Source organism: Ambystoma mexicanum, chromosome 5p (assembly GCF_040938575.1).
Source record: "Ambystoma mexicanum isolate Mex_15411 chromosome 5p, UKY_AmexF1_1, whole genome shotgun sequence".
NCBI classification, from domain to species: Eukaryota; Metazoa; Chordata; class Amphibia; order Caudata; family Ambystomatidae; genus Ambystoma; species Ambystoma mexicanum.
In genome coordinates, this window is record NC_090930.1 from 277,414,998 (window position 1) to 277,433,951 (window position 18,954).

The 18,954-nt window shown below is 48.3% G+C and overlaps 1 protein-coding gene across 1 annotated transcript in view; it reads right to left on the reverse strand.

Annotated features, from left to right (window-relative positions):
- UBE2A (ubiquitin conjugating enzyme E2 A) overlaps positions 1-18,699 on the reverse strand; it is a 297,203-nt gene extending 278,504 nt beyond the window's left edge. The window contains exons 1-2 of the mRNA XM_069612709.1: positions 18,160-18,699; positions 17,786-17,866 (exon numbers count right to left, since the gene is read on the reverse strand). Coding sequence (XP_069468810.1) covers positions 17,786-17,866; positions 18,160-18,203 — 125 coding nt within the window. The 5' untranslated portion in view covers positions 18,204-18,699. The remainder of the gene's footprint in view (positions 1-17,785; positions 17,867-18,159) is intronic.
- Between the last annotated feature and the right edge of the window lie 255 nt (positions 18,700-18,954).

Consider the following 18,954-nt stretch of genomic DNA (forward strand, 5'->3'; position numbering starts at 1 on the left):
TCGACCTCTGGCTTATCAATGCCCTCAAACCCCTCACCCCGTCAAAACGTACCGCACAGAGATCTGGAACAACGCTAAGGTGGTTCACCCGCAATCTCAAACCCCTCAAAACTCTCAAAACTCTCAAGCACCATCTGGAACGGGCCTGGAGAGTCAACCCTTCAGCCAAAACAAAACCACCTTAGCGAGGAGAAGCGGAATTTACAGATCGGAAATCAGAAAAAGTAAGAAATCTTTCCATGGGAACCAAATCCAAAATGCTCGCAACCCAAGTAAGGAACTACATAAAATCATAGCAGAATTCAAATTCCCCTCATGCTCTCGCCTGTCCATTCCAAGCTCCCAAGCTTTATGCGACACCCTCTCGCTCCACTTCTACAATGCCATCATCTCCAAACTAAAAATCCTAACCCACTCGCCTGCAACCCCACTCCAAACACCCCCCTCCCCCATCACAACCTTCTTTTGACTCTTTCTCGCCCATCACACACCAGGAATTCCTCTCACTTGTAGCAGTCATCCGCCCATCAGGCTCCCCGGAAGACCCATGCCCACCCTCCATGCTCAAAAAATTACTAGCCTCCACATGTGCAGGCAACGTCTCACGCACAATCCTTAATCGCCCACATCAGGAACGTTCCCGAAAGGCCTAAAAACATCCTACACCAAACCCAGTCTCAATAAGCAGACTCTTGACCCACTCCTCCCCCAAAACTACCAACCCATCTCCAATTCTCATTTCAGCGCAAAACCGATTGACCGCGCAGCTTACAAACAGCCTGGCCATTTTGCCAAAGCCAACAAGCTCCTAGACCCAGCGCAATCAGGTTTCAGACCACTAAGGAAAACAGAATCCTCCCTAGTCTCCATCTGGGATGAGCTAAAAAGAACAGCCGACGCAGTGGGGCGTGGCTTGGCGGCCATGCGAACGTGAGCAAGTTCCTAAGAGCTCCCGTGTGATCCATCCATTGATCCTGGAAATTGGTCGATAGACTGTAGAAAGAATCGAATAAATCGATGAGGAGGCGTCCGAAGGTCTGGAGAGCAGAAGAGAGAAAACCCGAATAAAATCGGAGTGACTTGAGGCCTGAACGGGGTCCGAAGCACGAGACCGCCGCAGAAAAAGGTGGACGCGGCTCGCTGAGCGGACGGCCGAGCCCCGAGGGAACGAATGAGCAGCCAGAGGCACAGAAAGGCCAGGAGCGGGGGCGCGGACCGCTGGTGGGGAAGGGAGGAGCAGCGGACACCAGAGACCTCCCAGCTGGGGACCAGAGGAGGCGGTTGGACGGCCCACCCCACCGAGGGTGGAAGACGAGGGCACACTCCGCTGAGGCCGTGCAGCGACGGGCAAGGGCGCCGACGGCCACAACAGAGGACAACCGGGGAGGATAGCAGAGGTGCAGCGGTCCCAGACGGGGACCCACACCGCCAAAAAAAATAATAAATAAACCCACACCCCAGAACACCACACTGGCAAGAGGGGGCACCAGGATCCGGACCTCGTTGAGGTGCATCCCGACACACTGCAGGCCACTTGTTAAAGCGGGCAAGCACCATAAGACATCGGAGGAGAAGGAACGCACGGCCAACCGAGACCTCCACGGCTGGGGACCGCCATAAGGCCGGGGGCCACGGAGGGCAGCCCAGCCCAGGGCATATGACCACACGACAGAAGAAGACTCCCAGCTCGGTAAATCCCGAGTGCCCAGGACTAAGCGGCAGACACACAAGGGTGTTCAGAGGGGCGCTCCACGATGATCCGGTGAGTGCGATCTTTCCCTGACCCCTCCAGCACGGACCCAGACGCAGACGGCACCGGGCAGCGAGGTGGTCACGGGCTAGCACCCAGATCAGCATATATGAGGGTGGACATATCAAGGGGGAAGGCTGGGCAGCCGATAAAGGAACATAATCAAGGAGGACCCACATGAGGCAGGTGAAGGGCGGAGGAAGGGGGGGGGGACCTGCAGAGACGGCGGCAGAAGAATCCAGAAGGTCAGATGGCACATGAGACAGCAGGGGAGCCCGGCCCCATGTTAAGGGGCGCTACGGAGCACAGGCCAATAACAGAGTAACAGAAAGGAAGAGCCTAGCGCCAACGGTTACACAGCGCACCCAAGTAGAGCAGGGCCCGGGAACACAAAAAGACACTACCGGCTCTGGTACCAGAGGGTGAAGCGCAGAAGAGGGGGCTCAAAGAGAACCATAGCATAGCCAAGAGTTACCACTGAATAGAAGCTCATTTTGAAGTAAGGGGACCCTCGATCCGCACCAAAAGAACACAGTACATGCAAGGGGTATAGCTCTTCGAGCAGGCACTGGCCCTGAGGGGAAGGTCACAAGCCAACAGAGGGAGAGAACCCCGGTGCCTGTTAGCTCCCTTCTTTGGGGGCACTACACGTCAAGAGGGCCGTCCAGAGAGCTGGGGTGTGGGGTGAGAAAAGAAAAAAAAAAAAAGAGAAGCCCGGGAAAAGCCCTATAAGCTGGCATCCACGTCAGAGATAGAAGATCACAATGCCAGCTTAGGAAAAGGCCCTATAGGGGCGCAATCAGACCACCTGGAGGTAAAGGGGCAAGCCCAGTGACACAGCAAAACATAAAGGTGCAAACTAACGCACAAAGGGTGCCGTGAGTGAGGACACCCTCCCTGCAAAACCACTGACAACAGCTGAAACAGAATAGTTTGGACGTTGCTACCGGGGTACAAGGCGAAAGAAGAAGGCAGCCACATCGAAGGAAGACAGCACACGCGGCAACCATAACCCAATAGAAGACCGCAAAGTGAACACCTCCGAGAAAGTGCATTGACCTCACAAACGCAAGACTCAGGGAAGGCGCCCAGAAGCAGTAGGGACAGCAGGGCTTCGAGGCGGGTAGCGCTGGCACAGAAACATCTCGTTAGGAGGAGAGGAGAGGCTGCAAAGGGGAGGCAGCTCAGAGACTTATTGCCCGCTGCAAAGCACAGTGACGCAAGACCAAGGAAGTAAACATGCTTGACAAACAGAAATGAGGCAGAGGGAGACAAACCAGCATGGAGTCATTTGCCCGCCAGAATGAAGATTCGTAACCCGGGACAACAGAGGCAGCCACGGCTAAACCAAACCTCCACACAAGGAGACAGACAAGTAGAAGGCAGCATCTTGGAGGCCATAGAAGCGCTTAAAGCATCGATAGAGGGCAAGCTAGATGCAGTCATCGTAGATGTGGGGCTCCTTAAACAGGACACAAGGAACCTAGCAGAGAGTGGCAACGGTGGAGCAACAGGTGCAGAGCAACACGGTGAATGCGACTACCTCCCAATCCCAAACATCAGAGGTACTGGATAGGATCTGCACGCTGGAACGCAGAGCCGAAGATGCAGTAGGGAGGGCTAGACGCAACAATGTGTGCATAGTGGGGCTGCCGGAGGGGGAGGAAGGCAGAAACCCCACAAACTACATAGAGAGCCTACTGCTCTAAGAAGTGGGAGCAGGGAATTTGTCCCAGGGCTTCGTAGCGGAGAGGGCACATAGAGCTCTAACTAGGAGACCCCGCCCGGGAGCACCCCCAACACCTATGATTGTGAAGATTATGAACTTCAAAGACAGAGAAAAGATCTTGGCATTCTCAAGGGAGGGCGGGGTAATAATGAGAAATGGTGCCAGAATAACCATCTACCCAGACTACACAGCGCTCGTACAAAGGCAACGGGCGCAGTTCTGACCGACCAAAGAGCGCCTTCAGGCGACGGATGTGAAATTCATGCTGTTATACCTGTATAAAATAAAAGTGTTGCACAATGGGTGGACTGATTTTTGAGACCACAGCTGATGCCCAAAAGTGGATGGACCAGCAAGGGATTCCACAACCAAGAGAAGGGAATGAGAGGACTAGAGATGCACCTCTGTGAGGCACGGAGTGAGAGCAACGAACAGGCATACATTACAGAGGCATAGACTAATAGCCTGATGGAGGGAAACTTGAAAAACACTTGAGCAGAACGCCGGATGCCATAGGACCTTACTGGAACAACGGAACCGGGGACGTACCCATACGAAACAAGAAGCAAAAGAAACAGCAGAACAGTTGTATAGAGACCTTAACCAGTAGTTTGAAAATGGGAGCTCATAGCTTCCGGCACCGGACCACCAAGACCCACAGATGAGACCCCAAGGGAAGGGAGTTTGCTGCGTCAATTCTAAGACACCACGCCGCGACGAGTGCGCCTACGAAAAGGAGGGCGGCACCTGGAATGCAGCGGAGCCCGAGCAGGGGGTGGGTGGCTGGGCGTTTGTTTATTGTTGTAGTAGTTGTGTGGTTAGTTCTGTTAAGGGAAGGCACGAGAGGAGGAAGACATTAAACGACAAGGGTACGGTAGAGGAAAAGAAGAACAAGCATGGCCGTACCCAAATACGGGAAGTCTGCGGGGAGCACCAAGAAAAGGGGCCAGCAAAGACCAGAGACTGGAAGCTGAGGGGTCGGCTAGGTCAGGAGAGGGCACGAGAGGGCACGAGAGGGGGGGGGAAGAATCGTCGACTGTCAAAAGAACAACAGGGGAAAGGAGAGAGACCGATTCCCAGAAGCCCACTACACCAGAAGAACAACAGCACACAAGCCCATAGGAATGAGCGGGCCGCCGTATTCAGCTAACACATGGGCCAGGAGGCACTAAATGTGGTCACATGGAATGTCAGAGGGCTAAATGCCTAGGTCAAGAGGCTGAGGGTCTACGCCTGGTTGAACAAGGCAAGGGTCCACATTGCAATGCTACAGGAGACACACCCGACGGCCGAAATGCAAGCCAATGTAGCCAAGAAGCAGGGAGGCTGGATGTACAGCACAACATACTTCAACTACGCAAGGGGGCGGTGTCCTGGATCGCTCCTGGGACCCCATTTCAACTCATAAACCAAGAAAAGGATGCCGGGGGCAGTATCCTGATCATACATGGAATGCTGGAGAATCAGGAGGTGTGCCTGGTGAATACATACGCTCCCAACCATGATGCAACAGACTTCTTTAAAACACTTATGCCCCGGCTGGCCCCATACAGGAATGCAACGATCATCTGGGTCGGCGATTTAAACTGTATATTGGACCCCTGACTGGACAGCATAAGAAAACAGCGCCGCCGGCCAGAGCACTACAGAGAATACTGTAACAGCTCAAGCTAGAAGATGTCTGGAGAAAGGTACACAAGGGCAAAAGGGGATACACGCATTATAGAGCCCTGCATGGGACATTTACTCGAATAGACGACCTGTTCAGGGGCAAAGAGACACTGGGTGAATTCACTGGGGCACACATTTACACACGAACACTGTCTAACCATGCCCCGCTGGGAGTAGCCTGGGCGCACACACACAGGAGAGCCCCCATACCCACATGGAGACTGAGAGCAGAAGCACTGCTAGAATGGGAATTCTAGGAGTATATCCAGAGCACATTAGACGACTATTTTGAGCATAATACGGGCAGCGCGGATAGCACCGGAACAATTTGGGAGGTCCTTATGGTGGTGGTCAGGGGAGCGGCGATAGGGAAGACGGGAGCCCTCAGAGGGGAGATTCTGGCCAAACTAGACTGAGTAGAAGAGGAGTTCGAGAGGGCTGAAGCACGGGCAGGCAAGATCGGAGGAGAACAGAGATCTCGCTATCCTGAGACAACAGTGTATGGCATTCTGGGAGAGGCTGGGGAAGCTGGATTATGGGAAGTATATACAGAGGCTGCAGGCTGCAGGCAGAGGGAGAGAAGCCCGGCAAGCTCCTAGCCTGGCTAACTAAACAGGAGAGCAAGCAAGAACCGAGAAATGCAATTAAGGACGAACAGGGGTAGGTGATAAGGACCCAGGAAGGTATAAATATGGTTTTCTCACAATTCTATGAGAAACTATACACCCTGGTTCAGGAGGCAGAAGAGGGAGACATAGCTGATGCTCTAGCGGAAATGAAGCCCCCACAACTAACAGAGGAGCCAGCCCAAATGTTAGATACACCCCTCACCATAGAAGAACTGTCAGCGGTCATAACCCAGCTACCGACGGGAAAGTCCCCAGGGCCCGATGGGTTAGCAGGGGAATTCTGCAAGAGGTACAGAGACAGCCTGGTCCCAAGACTACTGGAGACACTAGAAGAGGCATATGAGAGGGGTCGGCTCCCAAGTAGCATATCAGAATCTATAACTGTACCAATACTAAAACCAGGGAAACCACCTCTAGAGTGCGGGTCCTATAGGCCAATCTCCCTGATTAAGCAAGACTCCAAAATCCTCACAGCGGCCCTGGCCAACCGGCTCAAAGGGTTGATACCCACATTGGTGCATCAGGACCAAACGGGGTATGTACCGGAACGGAACACTGCATGGAATCTCCAGAGACTCCCATCACGTCATAGACCAGACGAATCAGGAAAGGGGAGAAAGCGCAGTGGCATCACTGGATGCGATAAAAGGCATTCGACTCAGTGAGCTGGGACTGGTTTCTGGGAGTGCTTGCCCACTTTAGGATAGGGGAAGGGTTCCTACGTTGGATAAAGCGGTAATACAGCGATCCGAGAGCGAGGGCAAAGACGGACAGACACGTTTCCGGAGAGTGGAGCATAGCCTGGGGTACGTAGCAGGGGTGGCCGCTGTCCCCGATGTTCTATATCCTGGCCCTGGAACCATTTGCTCCCTTGCTAGAGCAGAGTACAAGGACGCCGGAATAGTGATAGATGGGGAAGCACACCAGATATCAATGTATGCAGATGACATGCTGCTCTATGTCCAGAACCCATGTACCCATGCTCGAGGCCTTGGGAGCATTTGGCAGGCTATCGGGAATCCCTATCAATAAGAAAAAGTCCTCACTGTTCCCTCTGGCGGGCCTGAGAGGAGCGACACCAGACCAGCTACCAGGTCTAGTCCTCTCATGGACCCCACCCACCTTTAGATTATCTGGGAGTAGATATATACCACGACACTAATGAGGCACACAAGGCCTGGATAAGATACGGAAGGCCATGCAGTTTTGGAGGACACTACCGTTGGGGGGGGGGGGGGGTGGGGGGGGAGGAAATAGGCTGGGCGGCCCTACTGAAGATGACGGTCCTACCCCGACATCTATACTATTTTACTAAGATTCCTTATAACATCCCGGGGTCCTTCTTTAAACAACTACACACCATGGCAAGGGACTTCCTGTGGGGAGGAGGGAGGAACAGAGTAGCATTGAATACACTACAAATGGGCTACGAGTGGGGAGGCAATCAAGCTCTCGGACCTTCGAACAATATTATTTGGGAGCTCAACTCCAATTCGTGGTGCAGTGGTTGGGCGAGGACACTTCCATAGTCGCAATACTTTTTCGACCATCGCTCCAGCGATATTACTTAAGAGAACTCCTGTGAATAGACACAGCTTCAGCCAAAACACTCCCCAATATGGTTCAGCTGAGCCAAGCTTTACGGAAAAGAGCGTGGAAAGCACAGGACATGAAGGACCCCTGCTCCAGGCAAATCCCCCTAGCGGGACTAGTGGACACCTGCATTGCAAGTCTGGCAACGTTCAAAACACAGTGGGAAGACAAGGGAGTAGCCCAAATAGGAGATCTGTGGCAAGAAAGACACTTGGTAGACTTCCAGACCCTGGTAGAGGAGCGGGACATACACAGGGGCCAATTCATATTGTAAAACAGCATGGTTCAAATAATGAGGAGGTGGGAGACCCTACCGGAGGAAAACACAGGAGGGGTACTGGATGCATGGTACAATGTTTCTGAGGGGGTCCAGGCTTTATTAACAATTGTTGGCAACTAACAATACAAGAGTACTACATACGCGAGCCAAATGGGAGGAAGAGCTTCAGAAACCCTTCAAGGACGAGGAATGGAACAGGGCCCTTCAGTATCTGAAGAAAGTTTCCAGGAACGCAAGTTTCAGGCAGATGCAGCTCTATCTCGTATATAGAGCATACCTAACGCCTAAAAGAATGTCAAACATGGGGAATAGACAGACCCGAAGCTGCCCACGCTGCGAAGCAGAGTTAGCGGACATGGTGCATATGTTCTGGTCATACCAGAGAATAATGATCTTTTGGAGCACAATCAAGGAAAGAGCGCGAAAGGCGGGAATCCAGATGCAAGCTTGTTCACCAGCATCTCATCTACTGGGCTCGTTCCCAAGAGGAGACGAGCAGAGAACGCATTTTGTGAAGATGAAAGACCTGATGACAATATTGGCGAAACGCTGCATCACAATGGCGTGGAACACAAGTAGGGCAGACGTGCAAAAATGGGCAATAGCCGAAACATCAGTCTGGACAAGGGCTACGCAAAGGGGAGAAAGTAACAGTGGGGCAAGGATATTGGCATGAAACACTTGTGCAAGACTTGTTCGGAAGCAATGAACGAGACAGCATGGGCGAACCAGGCGACCTGGTGGAAGACCAGTCGAGTGACAGAGCAAGCTGGGGGGATCACAAGCTGAAATGACCCAAGGATAAGAGAGCCGGCACGTTCAGACCCGGGTGCAACACACAGAACATCATACGAACATCATGGATGGGAGGAAGGAGGCCTAGCCAAGAACCGAGCAGATAAAGAACAATACGTACTCAAACTCGAAAGTGCCAGTTAAAATATGTTGTGAGTTGTTGAAGTGGTTTTTGGGTTCTGTTTTGAAAATGCAAATAAAATGTACAATTTTTTTTAAAAAACAGCCGACGCAGACGGCTGTGTGGTTCTGATCCTGCTAGATCTTTCAGCAGCCTTTGATACCATCGATCACTTGATTCCATTTGTCAGACTACAAAAACTAGGAATTACAAGCATAGCCCTTTCGTGGATCTCCTCTTTATCTCTGACCGGTCCCAAATCATGCACCTCGACCAGTTCACACATACCACGTCCATTTTGTAAGGGTGTCCCCCAAGGAGCCTACATGTCACCGGTAATCTTGAATTTCTACATACAACCCATTCCCGCAATCATCCTCTCGTACAACCTTACCTGCTACAACTATGCAGACGATACCCAGGTCACCCTCAACTTTATTTATATTAAAAAAAAAATAATAATTAAAAAAAAATTGCTAACTCCGATGGCTCTGCCAGCCCGGACTTGCCATTGGGCATCTCTGACAATCACTGGATGACGACCAACCACCTCATCCTCAACCCTGTGAAAACTGAAATCCTAGTCTGCGGGAAAACATCACTCATCCCCAAACCAATTCCATAGCCCAAATCACTAGGACAAGCACCCACACCTTCCAATGTGGTTAAAAATCTTGGATGCGAATTTGACTCAGATTTATCCCTCACCTAACACACCACCAGCTTATCCAAAACCGGTTTCTTCCACCTACATATCCTCAGGCGAATTTTCCCCTACCTCACAAACCCCCATCATTTCTCGGCCGTCAACTCATCATCCTTTCCCGCATAGAACACGCAAATTGCCTCTACATCCTAACTAAAGAAACTCAAAGAATACAAAATGCTGCAGTATGCCTGCTCATTAACCTGCCCTCCAGAGAACACATTAGCCCTACCCCGAGAGACCTCCACGGGCTCCCCATTGCTCGAAGCATCACCTTCAAAGCCATGTGTATTACCCATCGGGCAGTACACAACACCGGCCCCGACTTCCTCCATGACAAGATTGTCCCCTAACAATCTTCCAGGAATCTCAAATCTCACACTGCATTTCGCCTAGTGACCCCCACCCTCCCCACAGGTCCATCGGGTTCCTCACTCTCTGTCCTTGCACCAATCATCTGGGATTCCCTACCGCTACACATACGCAACACGGAAAACTACCTGAAAGGCCCTTAAAACCTGGCTCTCCCCAATACTCTCCTAATCCACTGCTCGCCGTGAATACACCACCAATAAACGCCCCCACATATCACAACTCAGGGGCCGGCAGCTCTTGCAGCCGTTTCACCTAACACCACCATATATTGCTCAGCAACACTCCCAGCCGACTGGTACTCCAGGTAAGCCAGCAGCTTTCGTTGTGGCACACCCGATTCACCATCAACCCACCCACAACAACACTCCCAACAGATAAGCAGTCCAGGTAAGCCAGCAGCTTTCGCTGTGGCACTCTCACAACACTCACAACATTCTCACTGTGCCCGCCGGCCCACATGAGAGACGACTAACAATGAAATAAGTAACCCAGGGTAGCACACTCCCATCACCAAGTAATTCACTGCCACTCTTAACCTGCATCGCTCACTCAAGGAAGCCCTCAACACCAGCAACTTCCCACTACTAAGGTATTCCCTAATCTAGGTACAACAAAACCTCAATTTCTGCAGCATAGGCTGAAGCCTACGGCACCGTGAACCCTAGGCGACACCCCCCCCCCTAGGCCCACCATGCAGGATTCTCGAATCTAGGTTTATCCTCCTTCCCGTTTACTATATGATGAGACGTACTGCATTTTGAGACCTAGGTTTCTTGCACATTATACAGGATTCCGAATTATAGGTGTAGCCTCCATCTTGGTTTACTTTAAGATTAAACATGCTGCACTATAATACCTAAACCCCTCTTCCCACTGTACAGGATTCTCTGATCTAGGCGCTGCCTCCATCTTTGTTTACCATATGCCTAAACCTACTGCACTGTGAAACATAAGCCTTTCTCCCGCTAAACAGGATTCTCAAATCTATGTGTAGCCTACAGCTCGGTTTAATATATGTGGATACCTGCTACAATATGAAAGCTAGCTCCGTTAGTATAGGAGTCTCAATTCTAGATCTGGAAATATATTGCCCCAGCCGAGCAACCTTCGGTACGTACATCTTCATACCACTAGTGTGGACACAGGCCGCAGGCACGGCCAAGCATCCATGCACGATAGAATACGGCTATGGCCAAGCACATCCGGTCTAGTGCACACATAGCCATCCAGACTGAAACACCCGACGTACCCTCAACACCCCCACCCCTGCCACTAGCATACAGCGACCACCACCCGAAAGGAACGGTATAGCTGGTATAGCTGGCCGCACATAAGACTCTTCAACCATAGCAATCTATCTCTAACCCTCAACAGCACCCAACCAAGGGTCTGACCTCTGTTGGGCTGCTTAGTCAAGTCTTGCCAGCCACCCAAGTCCTAGAACAGCAACATGCACACATGCATCTCCTAAGCAGCACTCTGCAGGATTTCCAACAACATCGACTACGTCACCAAGGGCGTTCAACCGAGGAAAAAGCACATCGAGGCCACACAAGTGGGGAAAGAGCGCTATATAAAGAACCCAATAAAATACATATGGTAAGGTGATGCAATGCAATTCTTAACTTGTGGAAAAAGGTCACTGGCGAACTAAGGCCCTTATTCACAGAGCATTTTCCAATGGGGTTTTGCCATTTTAAAACACTTTTGTGAATTAGGCCCATAGTGGTATGGTTGATAGAGACATATATACCCCTCACTCCTGACCCGGTTTGGGGTTTTTTCCATTAAAAAAACAAATAAAAATAATGGCATGCCAACTTCTGAAAATAATCAAGACTAAATTACACCAACACATGGTGCCAGAAAGAATTTTTTGAAACAAATAACTCAAATTCCAAAAACAAAAAGGAAAATACTGGATATTAGTGTCACACCAAAGAAATGAAATACAGGTGTCTTATCACGAGAAAGAAATAGAATATCAGAAACAAATAGGCGTCATATTTTCTTTTCTTTAGCAATTACAATTCTCTGGGAAAGAGTAACACAGTGGGAGAAGTTAAATAAAGAATGACCTGGCCAGCAGAAAGAAATAAATTACAATGTTAATCCTTGATAACTCCGTTTTTTTGGTGAACGTTTTCGGCTTATTGCATATATTTTGTCTCCTAATGGAATGCAATTCTGTGAATAAATATGCCATCACATAAAAAGACGGAATTGTGAATGATGCATGCACGAATGAGCACATGCATTTATTTTCTTTTGGGAGAATAGGTTTTAAATAAAAGTAAAACCCTATTTTCCAAAACTAAAAAAAGCAAGTGATTTAGCTTCCTGTATGGTTGAAGGCAATACACATTTTATGAACATATCTATATCAGTAAGATGCACTGTTTGAAATACAGACTAAAGACAGATAGCGCCACACATGCATGTTGTTAACATCTCAAGAGGACACGTTCTAGGCGTCTCTGGCTTTAGGCTCTAATTGGATTGCATTTTGATACGTGGTACTGTGTTTTATACCGGTAAAATAAAACTACAAATTCTGTATAAGAATGTTTCAAATCAAAAATCCAGAACTTTGCCAACATTCATTCTTTGCCTAGGCCAACAAATTATGCAACAGGAAAATCTGCAGTGTGAAGCTCACAAATTTACAAACTGTGAAACCAAAACACCCGGGCTCACAGCTCGGCTTCCAATCTATGTGACCCTGGGAAAATCAATCTTCCTAAAAGGATCTTATTTTCTTTGGCTGCACAAAATATGATCATCTAGAAGCGATTCTGTGACATGTGAATGACACTCATACATATTTTAATATTTTAAAGAAAATGCTGAATGTTCCCTTAACTCGTTTGCTGCTCAGGGTACCTTCCTAACAGAAAAGAAAGGTATGTTAAATACTACAATGTTTGTTTTCAAGGTGGCTTTCCAGAGCCTTAAGCTTATCACTCCTACCAGTCTACAGGCACTGGCCATGAGGACTTCATCAGCTACCCAGTTTGAGTATGTGGCACAGGCAGAGAAACTTGTTTTAGGCATGGGGGATGTTTGCCTAATCCCGAGTGAATCTACATTCCACATATTGCTTAGTTCTCCCACCCTCCAGGACATGTGGTTACCAGCTGGTGCTCTCACTTTTGATTGGCAGGGGACAACACTTCTTGCCAGTCCCTGCCCTGACAGAAGCGTGTGAGCCAGCTAGACTTGATTCATTGGGTCACCCTCAGGATTAAATAATTTGCCTGTGCACCCATGATATAAACCTGTGACACACATAATGCTGAAACAGGTGCCTCTATCAATTGCGGTACTTTACAAATAATATGAAAGCTTCCTGTGGGTTTACCTACTTGATAGGTGAAAAATAGAAGTGGATACGAGATCTCATTCTGAAGTATAAAATGGATTAAAATAAAAAATTAACAGCAAAACGTCATCCATGAAGGTAGCCTCTCCACTACAAAAGTGAAGGATGCAAGACTGACTGAATCACAACTGCTACCATTGCTCTTAGCAGCCTTCCATACCACTTTTTTTTGTATCCCATCTGCCCCGTTACAGAAGGGGACCAGCAAGTTGCAAACGTGTCTGGCTCCTGCCAAGGACAACAAAGACGCAGAGTGGTGTACAAAAATCCAGCAAGCCCTCGCAGATAAAAACAATCTACTCCAAAATAAGATCAAAGCTAAAAATGCAAGCCTTGCAACCGGCTCCCAGTATGCCCCTGACCCAGTGAAAACCCCTCATCTTTGCACTCCCTTCACCTTCTCACAAGTAACTTCAAAGGAAGTTGAAAACATCATAAAAAGTCTAAAACCATTCCACTGCCAAGGGGATCTCTGCCCAGCCACCATCATTAAGGAGGGAGCAAAAATCCTAGCCCCCTTCATCACCACACTGATAAAATTCTTCATTCTCTGCCAATCAGGTACCTAAACAACCTCAAGAAAGCTTGGGTTATGATTTTTTTTTTTAATAACACACGACCCAAAATATAGGCCCATTACCACCATCCCGTTGCTTCTAAAAATCATGGATTGGGTGGCTTATCTGCAAATTCAGAAGCACCTAGAGGAGAATGAACGCCTAGGACTTAGACAATCAGGCTTCAGACCGAGACATGGAACTGAGACAGCCCTCCTAGATCCAAAGATCCAAATGGATGAGGCGAAGGACAAAAAGGTAAATTAGCAATCCTCCTACTCCTCGACTTAATCTGCGGCCTTCGACCTAGTCAACCACCAAATTCTCACCAAGCACCTTAACATAGTGGCAGCATTCTCCACCAACGCTTCCAGCTGGGTTAAATCCTTCCTATCAAATCAGACCACCAGAGTCTTCTCCCCTTCGGCCTCAGCAGACCCCACACTGATACTGTGTAATGTCCCTCAGGGATCTTGTGTGCCACCCACACTATACAATATATTTACAAAGCTACTCTTCGACTGTCTGGGAACTGTAAGGATATTTGGCGTGTTACAGCACAGAGTACAGCACTACTACACAGGTAGCAATTTTTTTTTTTTTTTGCAGCACCACCACAAAGGTGCGGTGCATTGCTATATGTGTTACCAGATTAACAGGAAAAGACAGGCTATTCAGTCAAAAACGATTTTAACATATAAGATGCAAATCTATTCTTACAGTTAAAAGCACACGTGCTCATTTAAAAATGCACACTATTTTTCACCTGAAATGCCTATGGTGCGAGAGACACATTTGAAAATAACAACTAACATAACTTATAACTAACCTGACTAATGAAACATAATCCACTAATAAAAATGTGTCTCCACTGCAGAATTAGGCCTATTCTGAAAGTGAACTTTTAAACGCACATCCATTTTTTTTTTCTGTTCTCTCTGCTGCCCTGTCCACATAACTACAGGAAGCAAATGGGCTCGAAAGGACAGGAAATCAGTTGGTTACAAAGTATTACTATAAAAATGAGCCATTGTGTAGAGAAGGAGGAGATGGCGTGATTAATTCTGATTGGAGCAGCGTCATAGCAAGTATCATGCTAGAGGGAGTGATCAGGTTTTTGCTGGGGGGAGTTTGAGGAAGAGGAAAGTCAGTCAAGATTTGGCAGAGCTGGAAGAAGGACCTTTCCCCTGGCTGAGGCATTCCTATCTGCAGAAGCTGAGGATTCCAGATAATAACCCCGGTTTGAGAACGAAAAGCGTTCGTTTTCACTGGGGTTAATCTTCAAGGCAGCCACATTCAGAAAGAGAACAACTAAAGAGATAAGGTAATTACAGAAGTGTGGGAGCTGAGTGTGTACGAGAATATGCAGTCAGTGTAGGATTCCTGTGCATGCCTTAATCAAATGCTAATGTTGCAATTTGAGTTCTGTTCCCCGCCACTCTCTTTGCAGTGTGTCATAGACAAAGCTGTTACTGTGCTATTGTATTTATTTCTGTAAAGAATGAGATTGTGTTTAAATGCAACTTTTATAATACAGAAAGATATTTGAAAGCAGACGGATGGTGTGTTTACTATTTACCATTACAATGCTGATGATGTGGGGAGATTTTTAAACAATGCAATGGTCATTTTAAGACAGATGTGTGCATGTCAGATTCAGTATGAACAGTTGTGATTGTTTGTAGCATAGCTCGTTGGAGGTACATGAGCCAACGGGAAGAGGGACTCTCTGAACATAGTTCCCTACCGTATATAAGGTAGTGGAAATTACCACAAAGTTACCACATATAGCTCTCTGTCGTAAATAAGTGAGTGAGATCGCCCATGGTGGCACACTAACACTAACACTGAAAATGTGGTATTCCTAAAATGTAGGTCTGAGGTCTCTCTAGTGATTACACGAAAATTTCTAAGCAACGATAAGGGATTCTGGACATTGGGGCCACAAATAAAACAAGGGAATTATGCTCACCAAAATACCACCAACCACTCATACCAACCACGCATGTCTGGGTGCTGAAATAATGCATGTCCACTGTATTATTGTTGTACAGGGCCCAATCTGAATACGAGGAGTGATTATTGCTAAGTTATTTTTCGGCGGTAATAAAATACCGTCAGGCCCCAAATCTCTACAAAATACCCTACAGAACTTGGGTGTCATCTACACCAACTATGCAGATGACACTCAAGTCCTCATCCCCCTCACTGGCTGTTACGACCACGATTCCAAACTGCTAAACAATAATTTATCTCGAAATCCAAGCCTGCATGGCCACCAACAGTCTTTGCCTCAATGACGATTAGACAAGTTAATGATCGTGGGTACTCAGGCATGTGTGAATACCAGATACTCCTCTTTTGTCATTGACAGTAATATAATCAACGTTTCTAAAGAGATAAAAACACTGGGGGTCTACCTCGATTCAACTCTTTCTCTTAAAAAACAGGGCAGCAGTGTGGCATCTCCCACGGCCTACACTAATAAACTGATCTACAGATGCAAATGTATCTACAAGCAGCTGCCTAATGTTAGCTAGAGCACTTGCTCTATCTAAACTTGACTACTGCAACACATTATTCCTTGGTTCTTCTGAACACAATCTAAATAGACTCCAGGTACTCCAGAATAACTCTCTGAGAGCAGCACTTAGTCTTCCCAGATACTGCCGTATATCCAATCACAGACATAATGCCAACTGGCTGCCCATCCCTCACAGAATCACACTACGCACCCTGGCCATTACGTACAAATGCCTCACAAACTCAGCCCGCCGAAATACCTTGCCGACAAAATTTGTAAACACCAACCCACACGTACTACCAGATCATCTCACTCCCACAAGCTGGTGGTACCAAGATTCAATCTAAAAATAGCCAGAGGAGCCAGCTTCAAGCTGCCAAACGATGGAACTCTATTCCCATCCCTCTTAGACAGGAACCCTCCTTCCTCATCTTTAAAGCCAGAATAATAAATGGTCTGAGCAACAAGCCTCCTCACTAAGATGCCATCACTACATTATCTGACCACTGTCTATTTATGCAACTGTTCATTATCTCTTGATTAGTTATACTACTATAAATTATCTCCCGTTATCTGACCCACCTGTAACCAGGGTCCCACTTGATTGTAACTTGCCTGGCTCATTATGTATTTAACCTCTACGTTTTTCAAGCACCCAGTTACCTCAGGGTTTGGTGCGCAATACGAACAATAAACAAATACAAAGGACACTTTGTATGCAAGGTTGCATTGAGAAATTGTAGTGGTTGTTTTTAATTTAAAACCTTCAATCTTTTTAGTTGTGATGAAAAGCACACAGTCATTAAAAAACAAGGCCTAGTCTGCATCACCACATATTTGCCCATGGTGCTACACGATGTGGTAACACTTACCAAGACATTACATTGGTCAAAGGTTGTGTGATAAGATCCCTGCCGTCAGTAAAGTCAAGAGTGGCCAGCCTGCATGGCAGCATCCAAGCCAGCAGAAAGGGCATCATTGAGGAAGAAAAGGCAACTAATTAAAAACAATGCCTGGCCAAAGTGCCACCCACAGGCATGTGCCTATGATGTCACTTCTCATAACACTCATAGGTCGCTTACCATGCCATTACCTTCTCATAACACTCATATGTCACTTACTCATAGGTCACTTACCATGATCACAAGGTTGTGCCATATGGGCCCCACCCCATGTAAATTTAAAAAAAAGTGACACTGCTTGGCAGCATCCAAGCCAGTAGAGAGAGCAGCAAGGTTGTCCTTGAAGAAGGCAAGGCATAAAGAGGAGTGGGGCTTTTCCAAATGGTGATAGCTGTGTCTTGTGTTCGCTGATAGGTGGGGTGTGTGGTCCTGGAGATGGGGGTATGTTCCAAGAAGAATGCGAGGATATAGTTTAATCCGGTGACGATCTGGTCAATTCAAGGGCATGAGAGGGGGCTTTACCTGACTTGGACTCGGCTAGACTAGTGGCCAATCGTGTTTGATTGGCTTTTTTAATGAGAGAGGAAACCTTCAATTACAGCAGCGACAGGTGTGATTAAGAACAGTAAGTAATGGATAGTTAAGTACAAGGGCATAATACGTTCAAAGGGAGGGATAAAAAGACAGTTTTGTACAAGAATGGGATGTGGCAGTGAAGTACGACCAGGGGAACATGCAAATATCTTGAGGTGAGCGTAGGCAGATTCTTACCCGAAGATGACAGCGTTCCACACCATAATATTGTTCTCCGAAGGGGCTCCGCTCACCCCAGCAGGGGGGTCCTCCTGCAGTCTAAAGGGACAGAGTATACATGATTATACCAAACCATTTCTCTAACCGGTTTCAGACCGAATTTAGGGTAAAACACCCACAGCGTTCAGTGCGCAGCGCAACCACCCCTTGCGTACACTACGTGTGCCTGACACACCAGTATAAGCAATCGCACGGCGCCGCTACGCTATCGCCGTAAAATCAGCCTGAGAACAGAGCACAGAGAACACGGATATCGCAGCGCCGCCGGAGACCGGCTTCCTGGTACATTCAAAATGAACGCACTGGAAAACCCAAGGCCCTTTCTCCTTTACCTCTTGAAGTCTCGCATGAGCCGCCGTCTGGCCGGGGTTGACATTGGTCCCCTGCTCTCTCCGCGGCCGCTGGTACTCGCTGCTGCCGGGGCGTGATAGGAAGGTGGTGTGGCTGAAGTTTGGGTTTAAAACAAAAACATAAAAATAAATAATAACTGCCGGATGGCAGAGGAGCCTGTCCGCGCTCTGCCCGAACTGGCAGCAGACCCTGCTACGTCACACCAAAAAACCGTGACACGGCAGCCAGTTCCGCCGAGAGCAACAGCACAGGAGTCCCGGGCCGTACCACTGTGGGGCTGAGGGTTGGGCAATTGACAGCTTCCAGACCGGCCAGCGGTGCTGGCAACGTGCGTGTTGAATTGGACGCAACACGTGATGAAATTCAGTTGTTCCTAGGAGTGGATGTTCATTTTTGAGAGGGTTTTATTTTCCGTCCATATATGGTAAATAGTTTCTACACCCTCCCTCCCCCATTTCCTAGCAATGAGCTCGGCCGCCCGTCGGGAAGCCCCGCCCCTAGAGCCTGATTGACAATCAGGTGAGCAGCGTCACTGCACTGTGAGAAGGGCATGAGGTTGATGCTGCCTGAGCTGACCTGGTGCTGAAACCAAAAGCTGGCTGGGGGTATGATGCTGGATGTCAGACAGATGGCATAGGGAGTTTCCAGCATTGCAAGAGTGGCAGGTAGGGAGAAGGGGGCGTGTGCCACGAAAAAAGGCGTCCTAGTTTTCCTCCCAGATGCATCCTAGAAAATGAATGCTCAACTGGCACACAATCGTTGCCCCCGATATGATG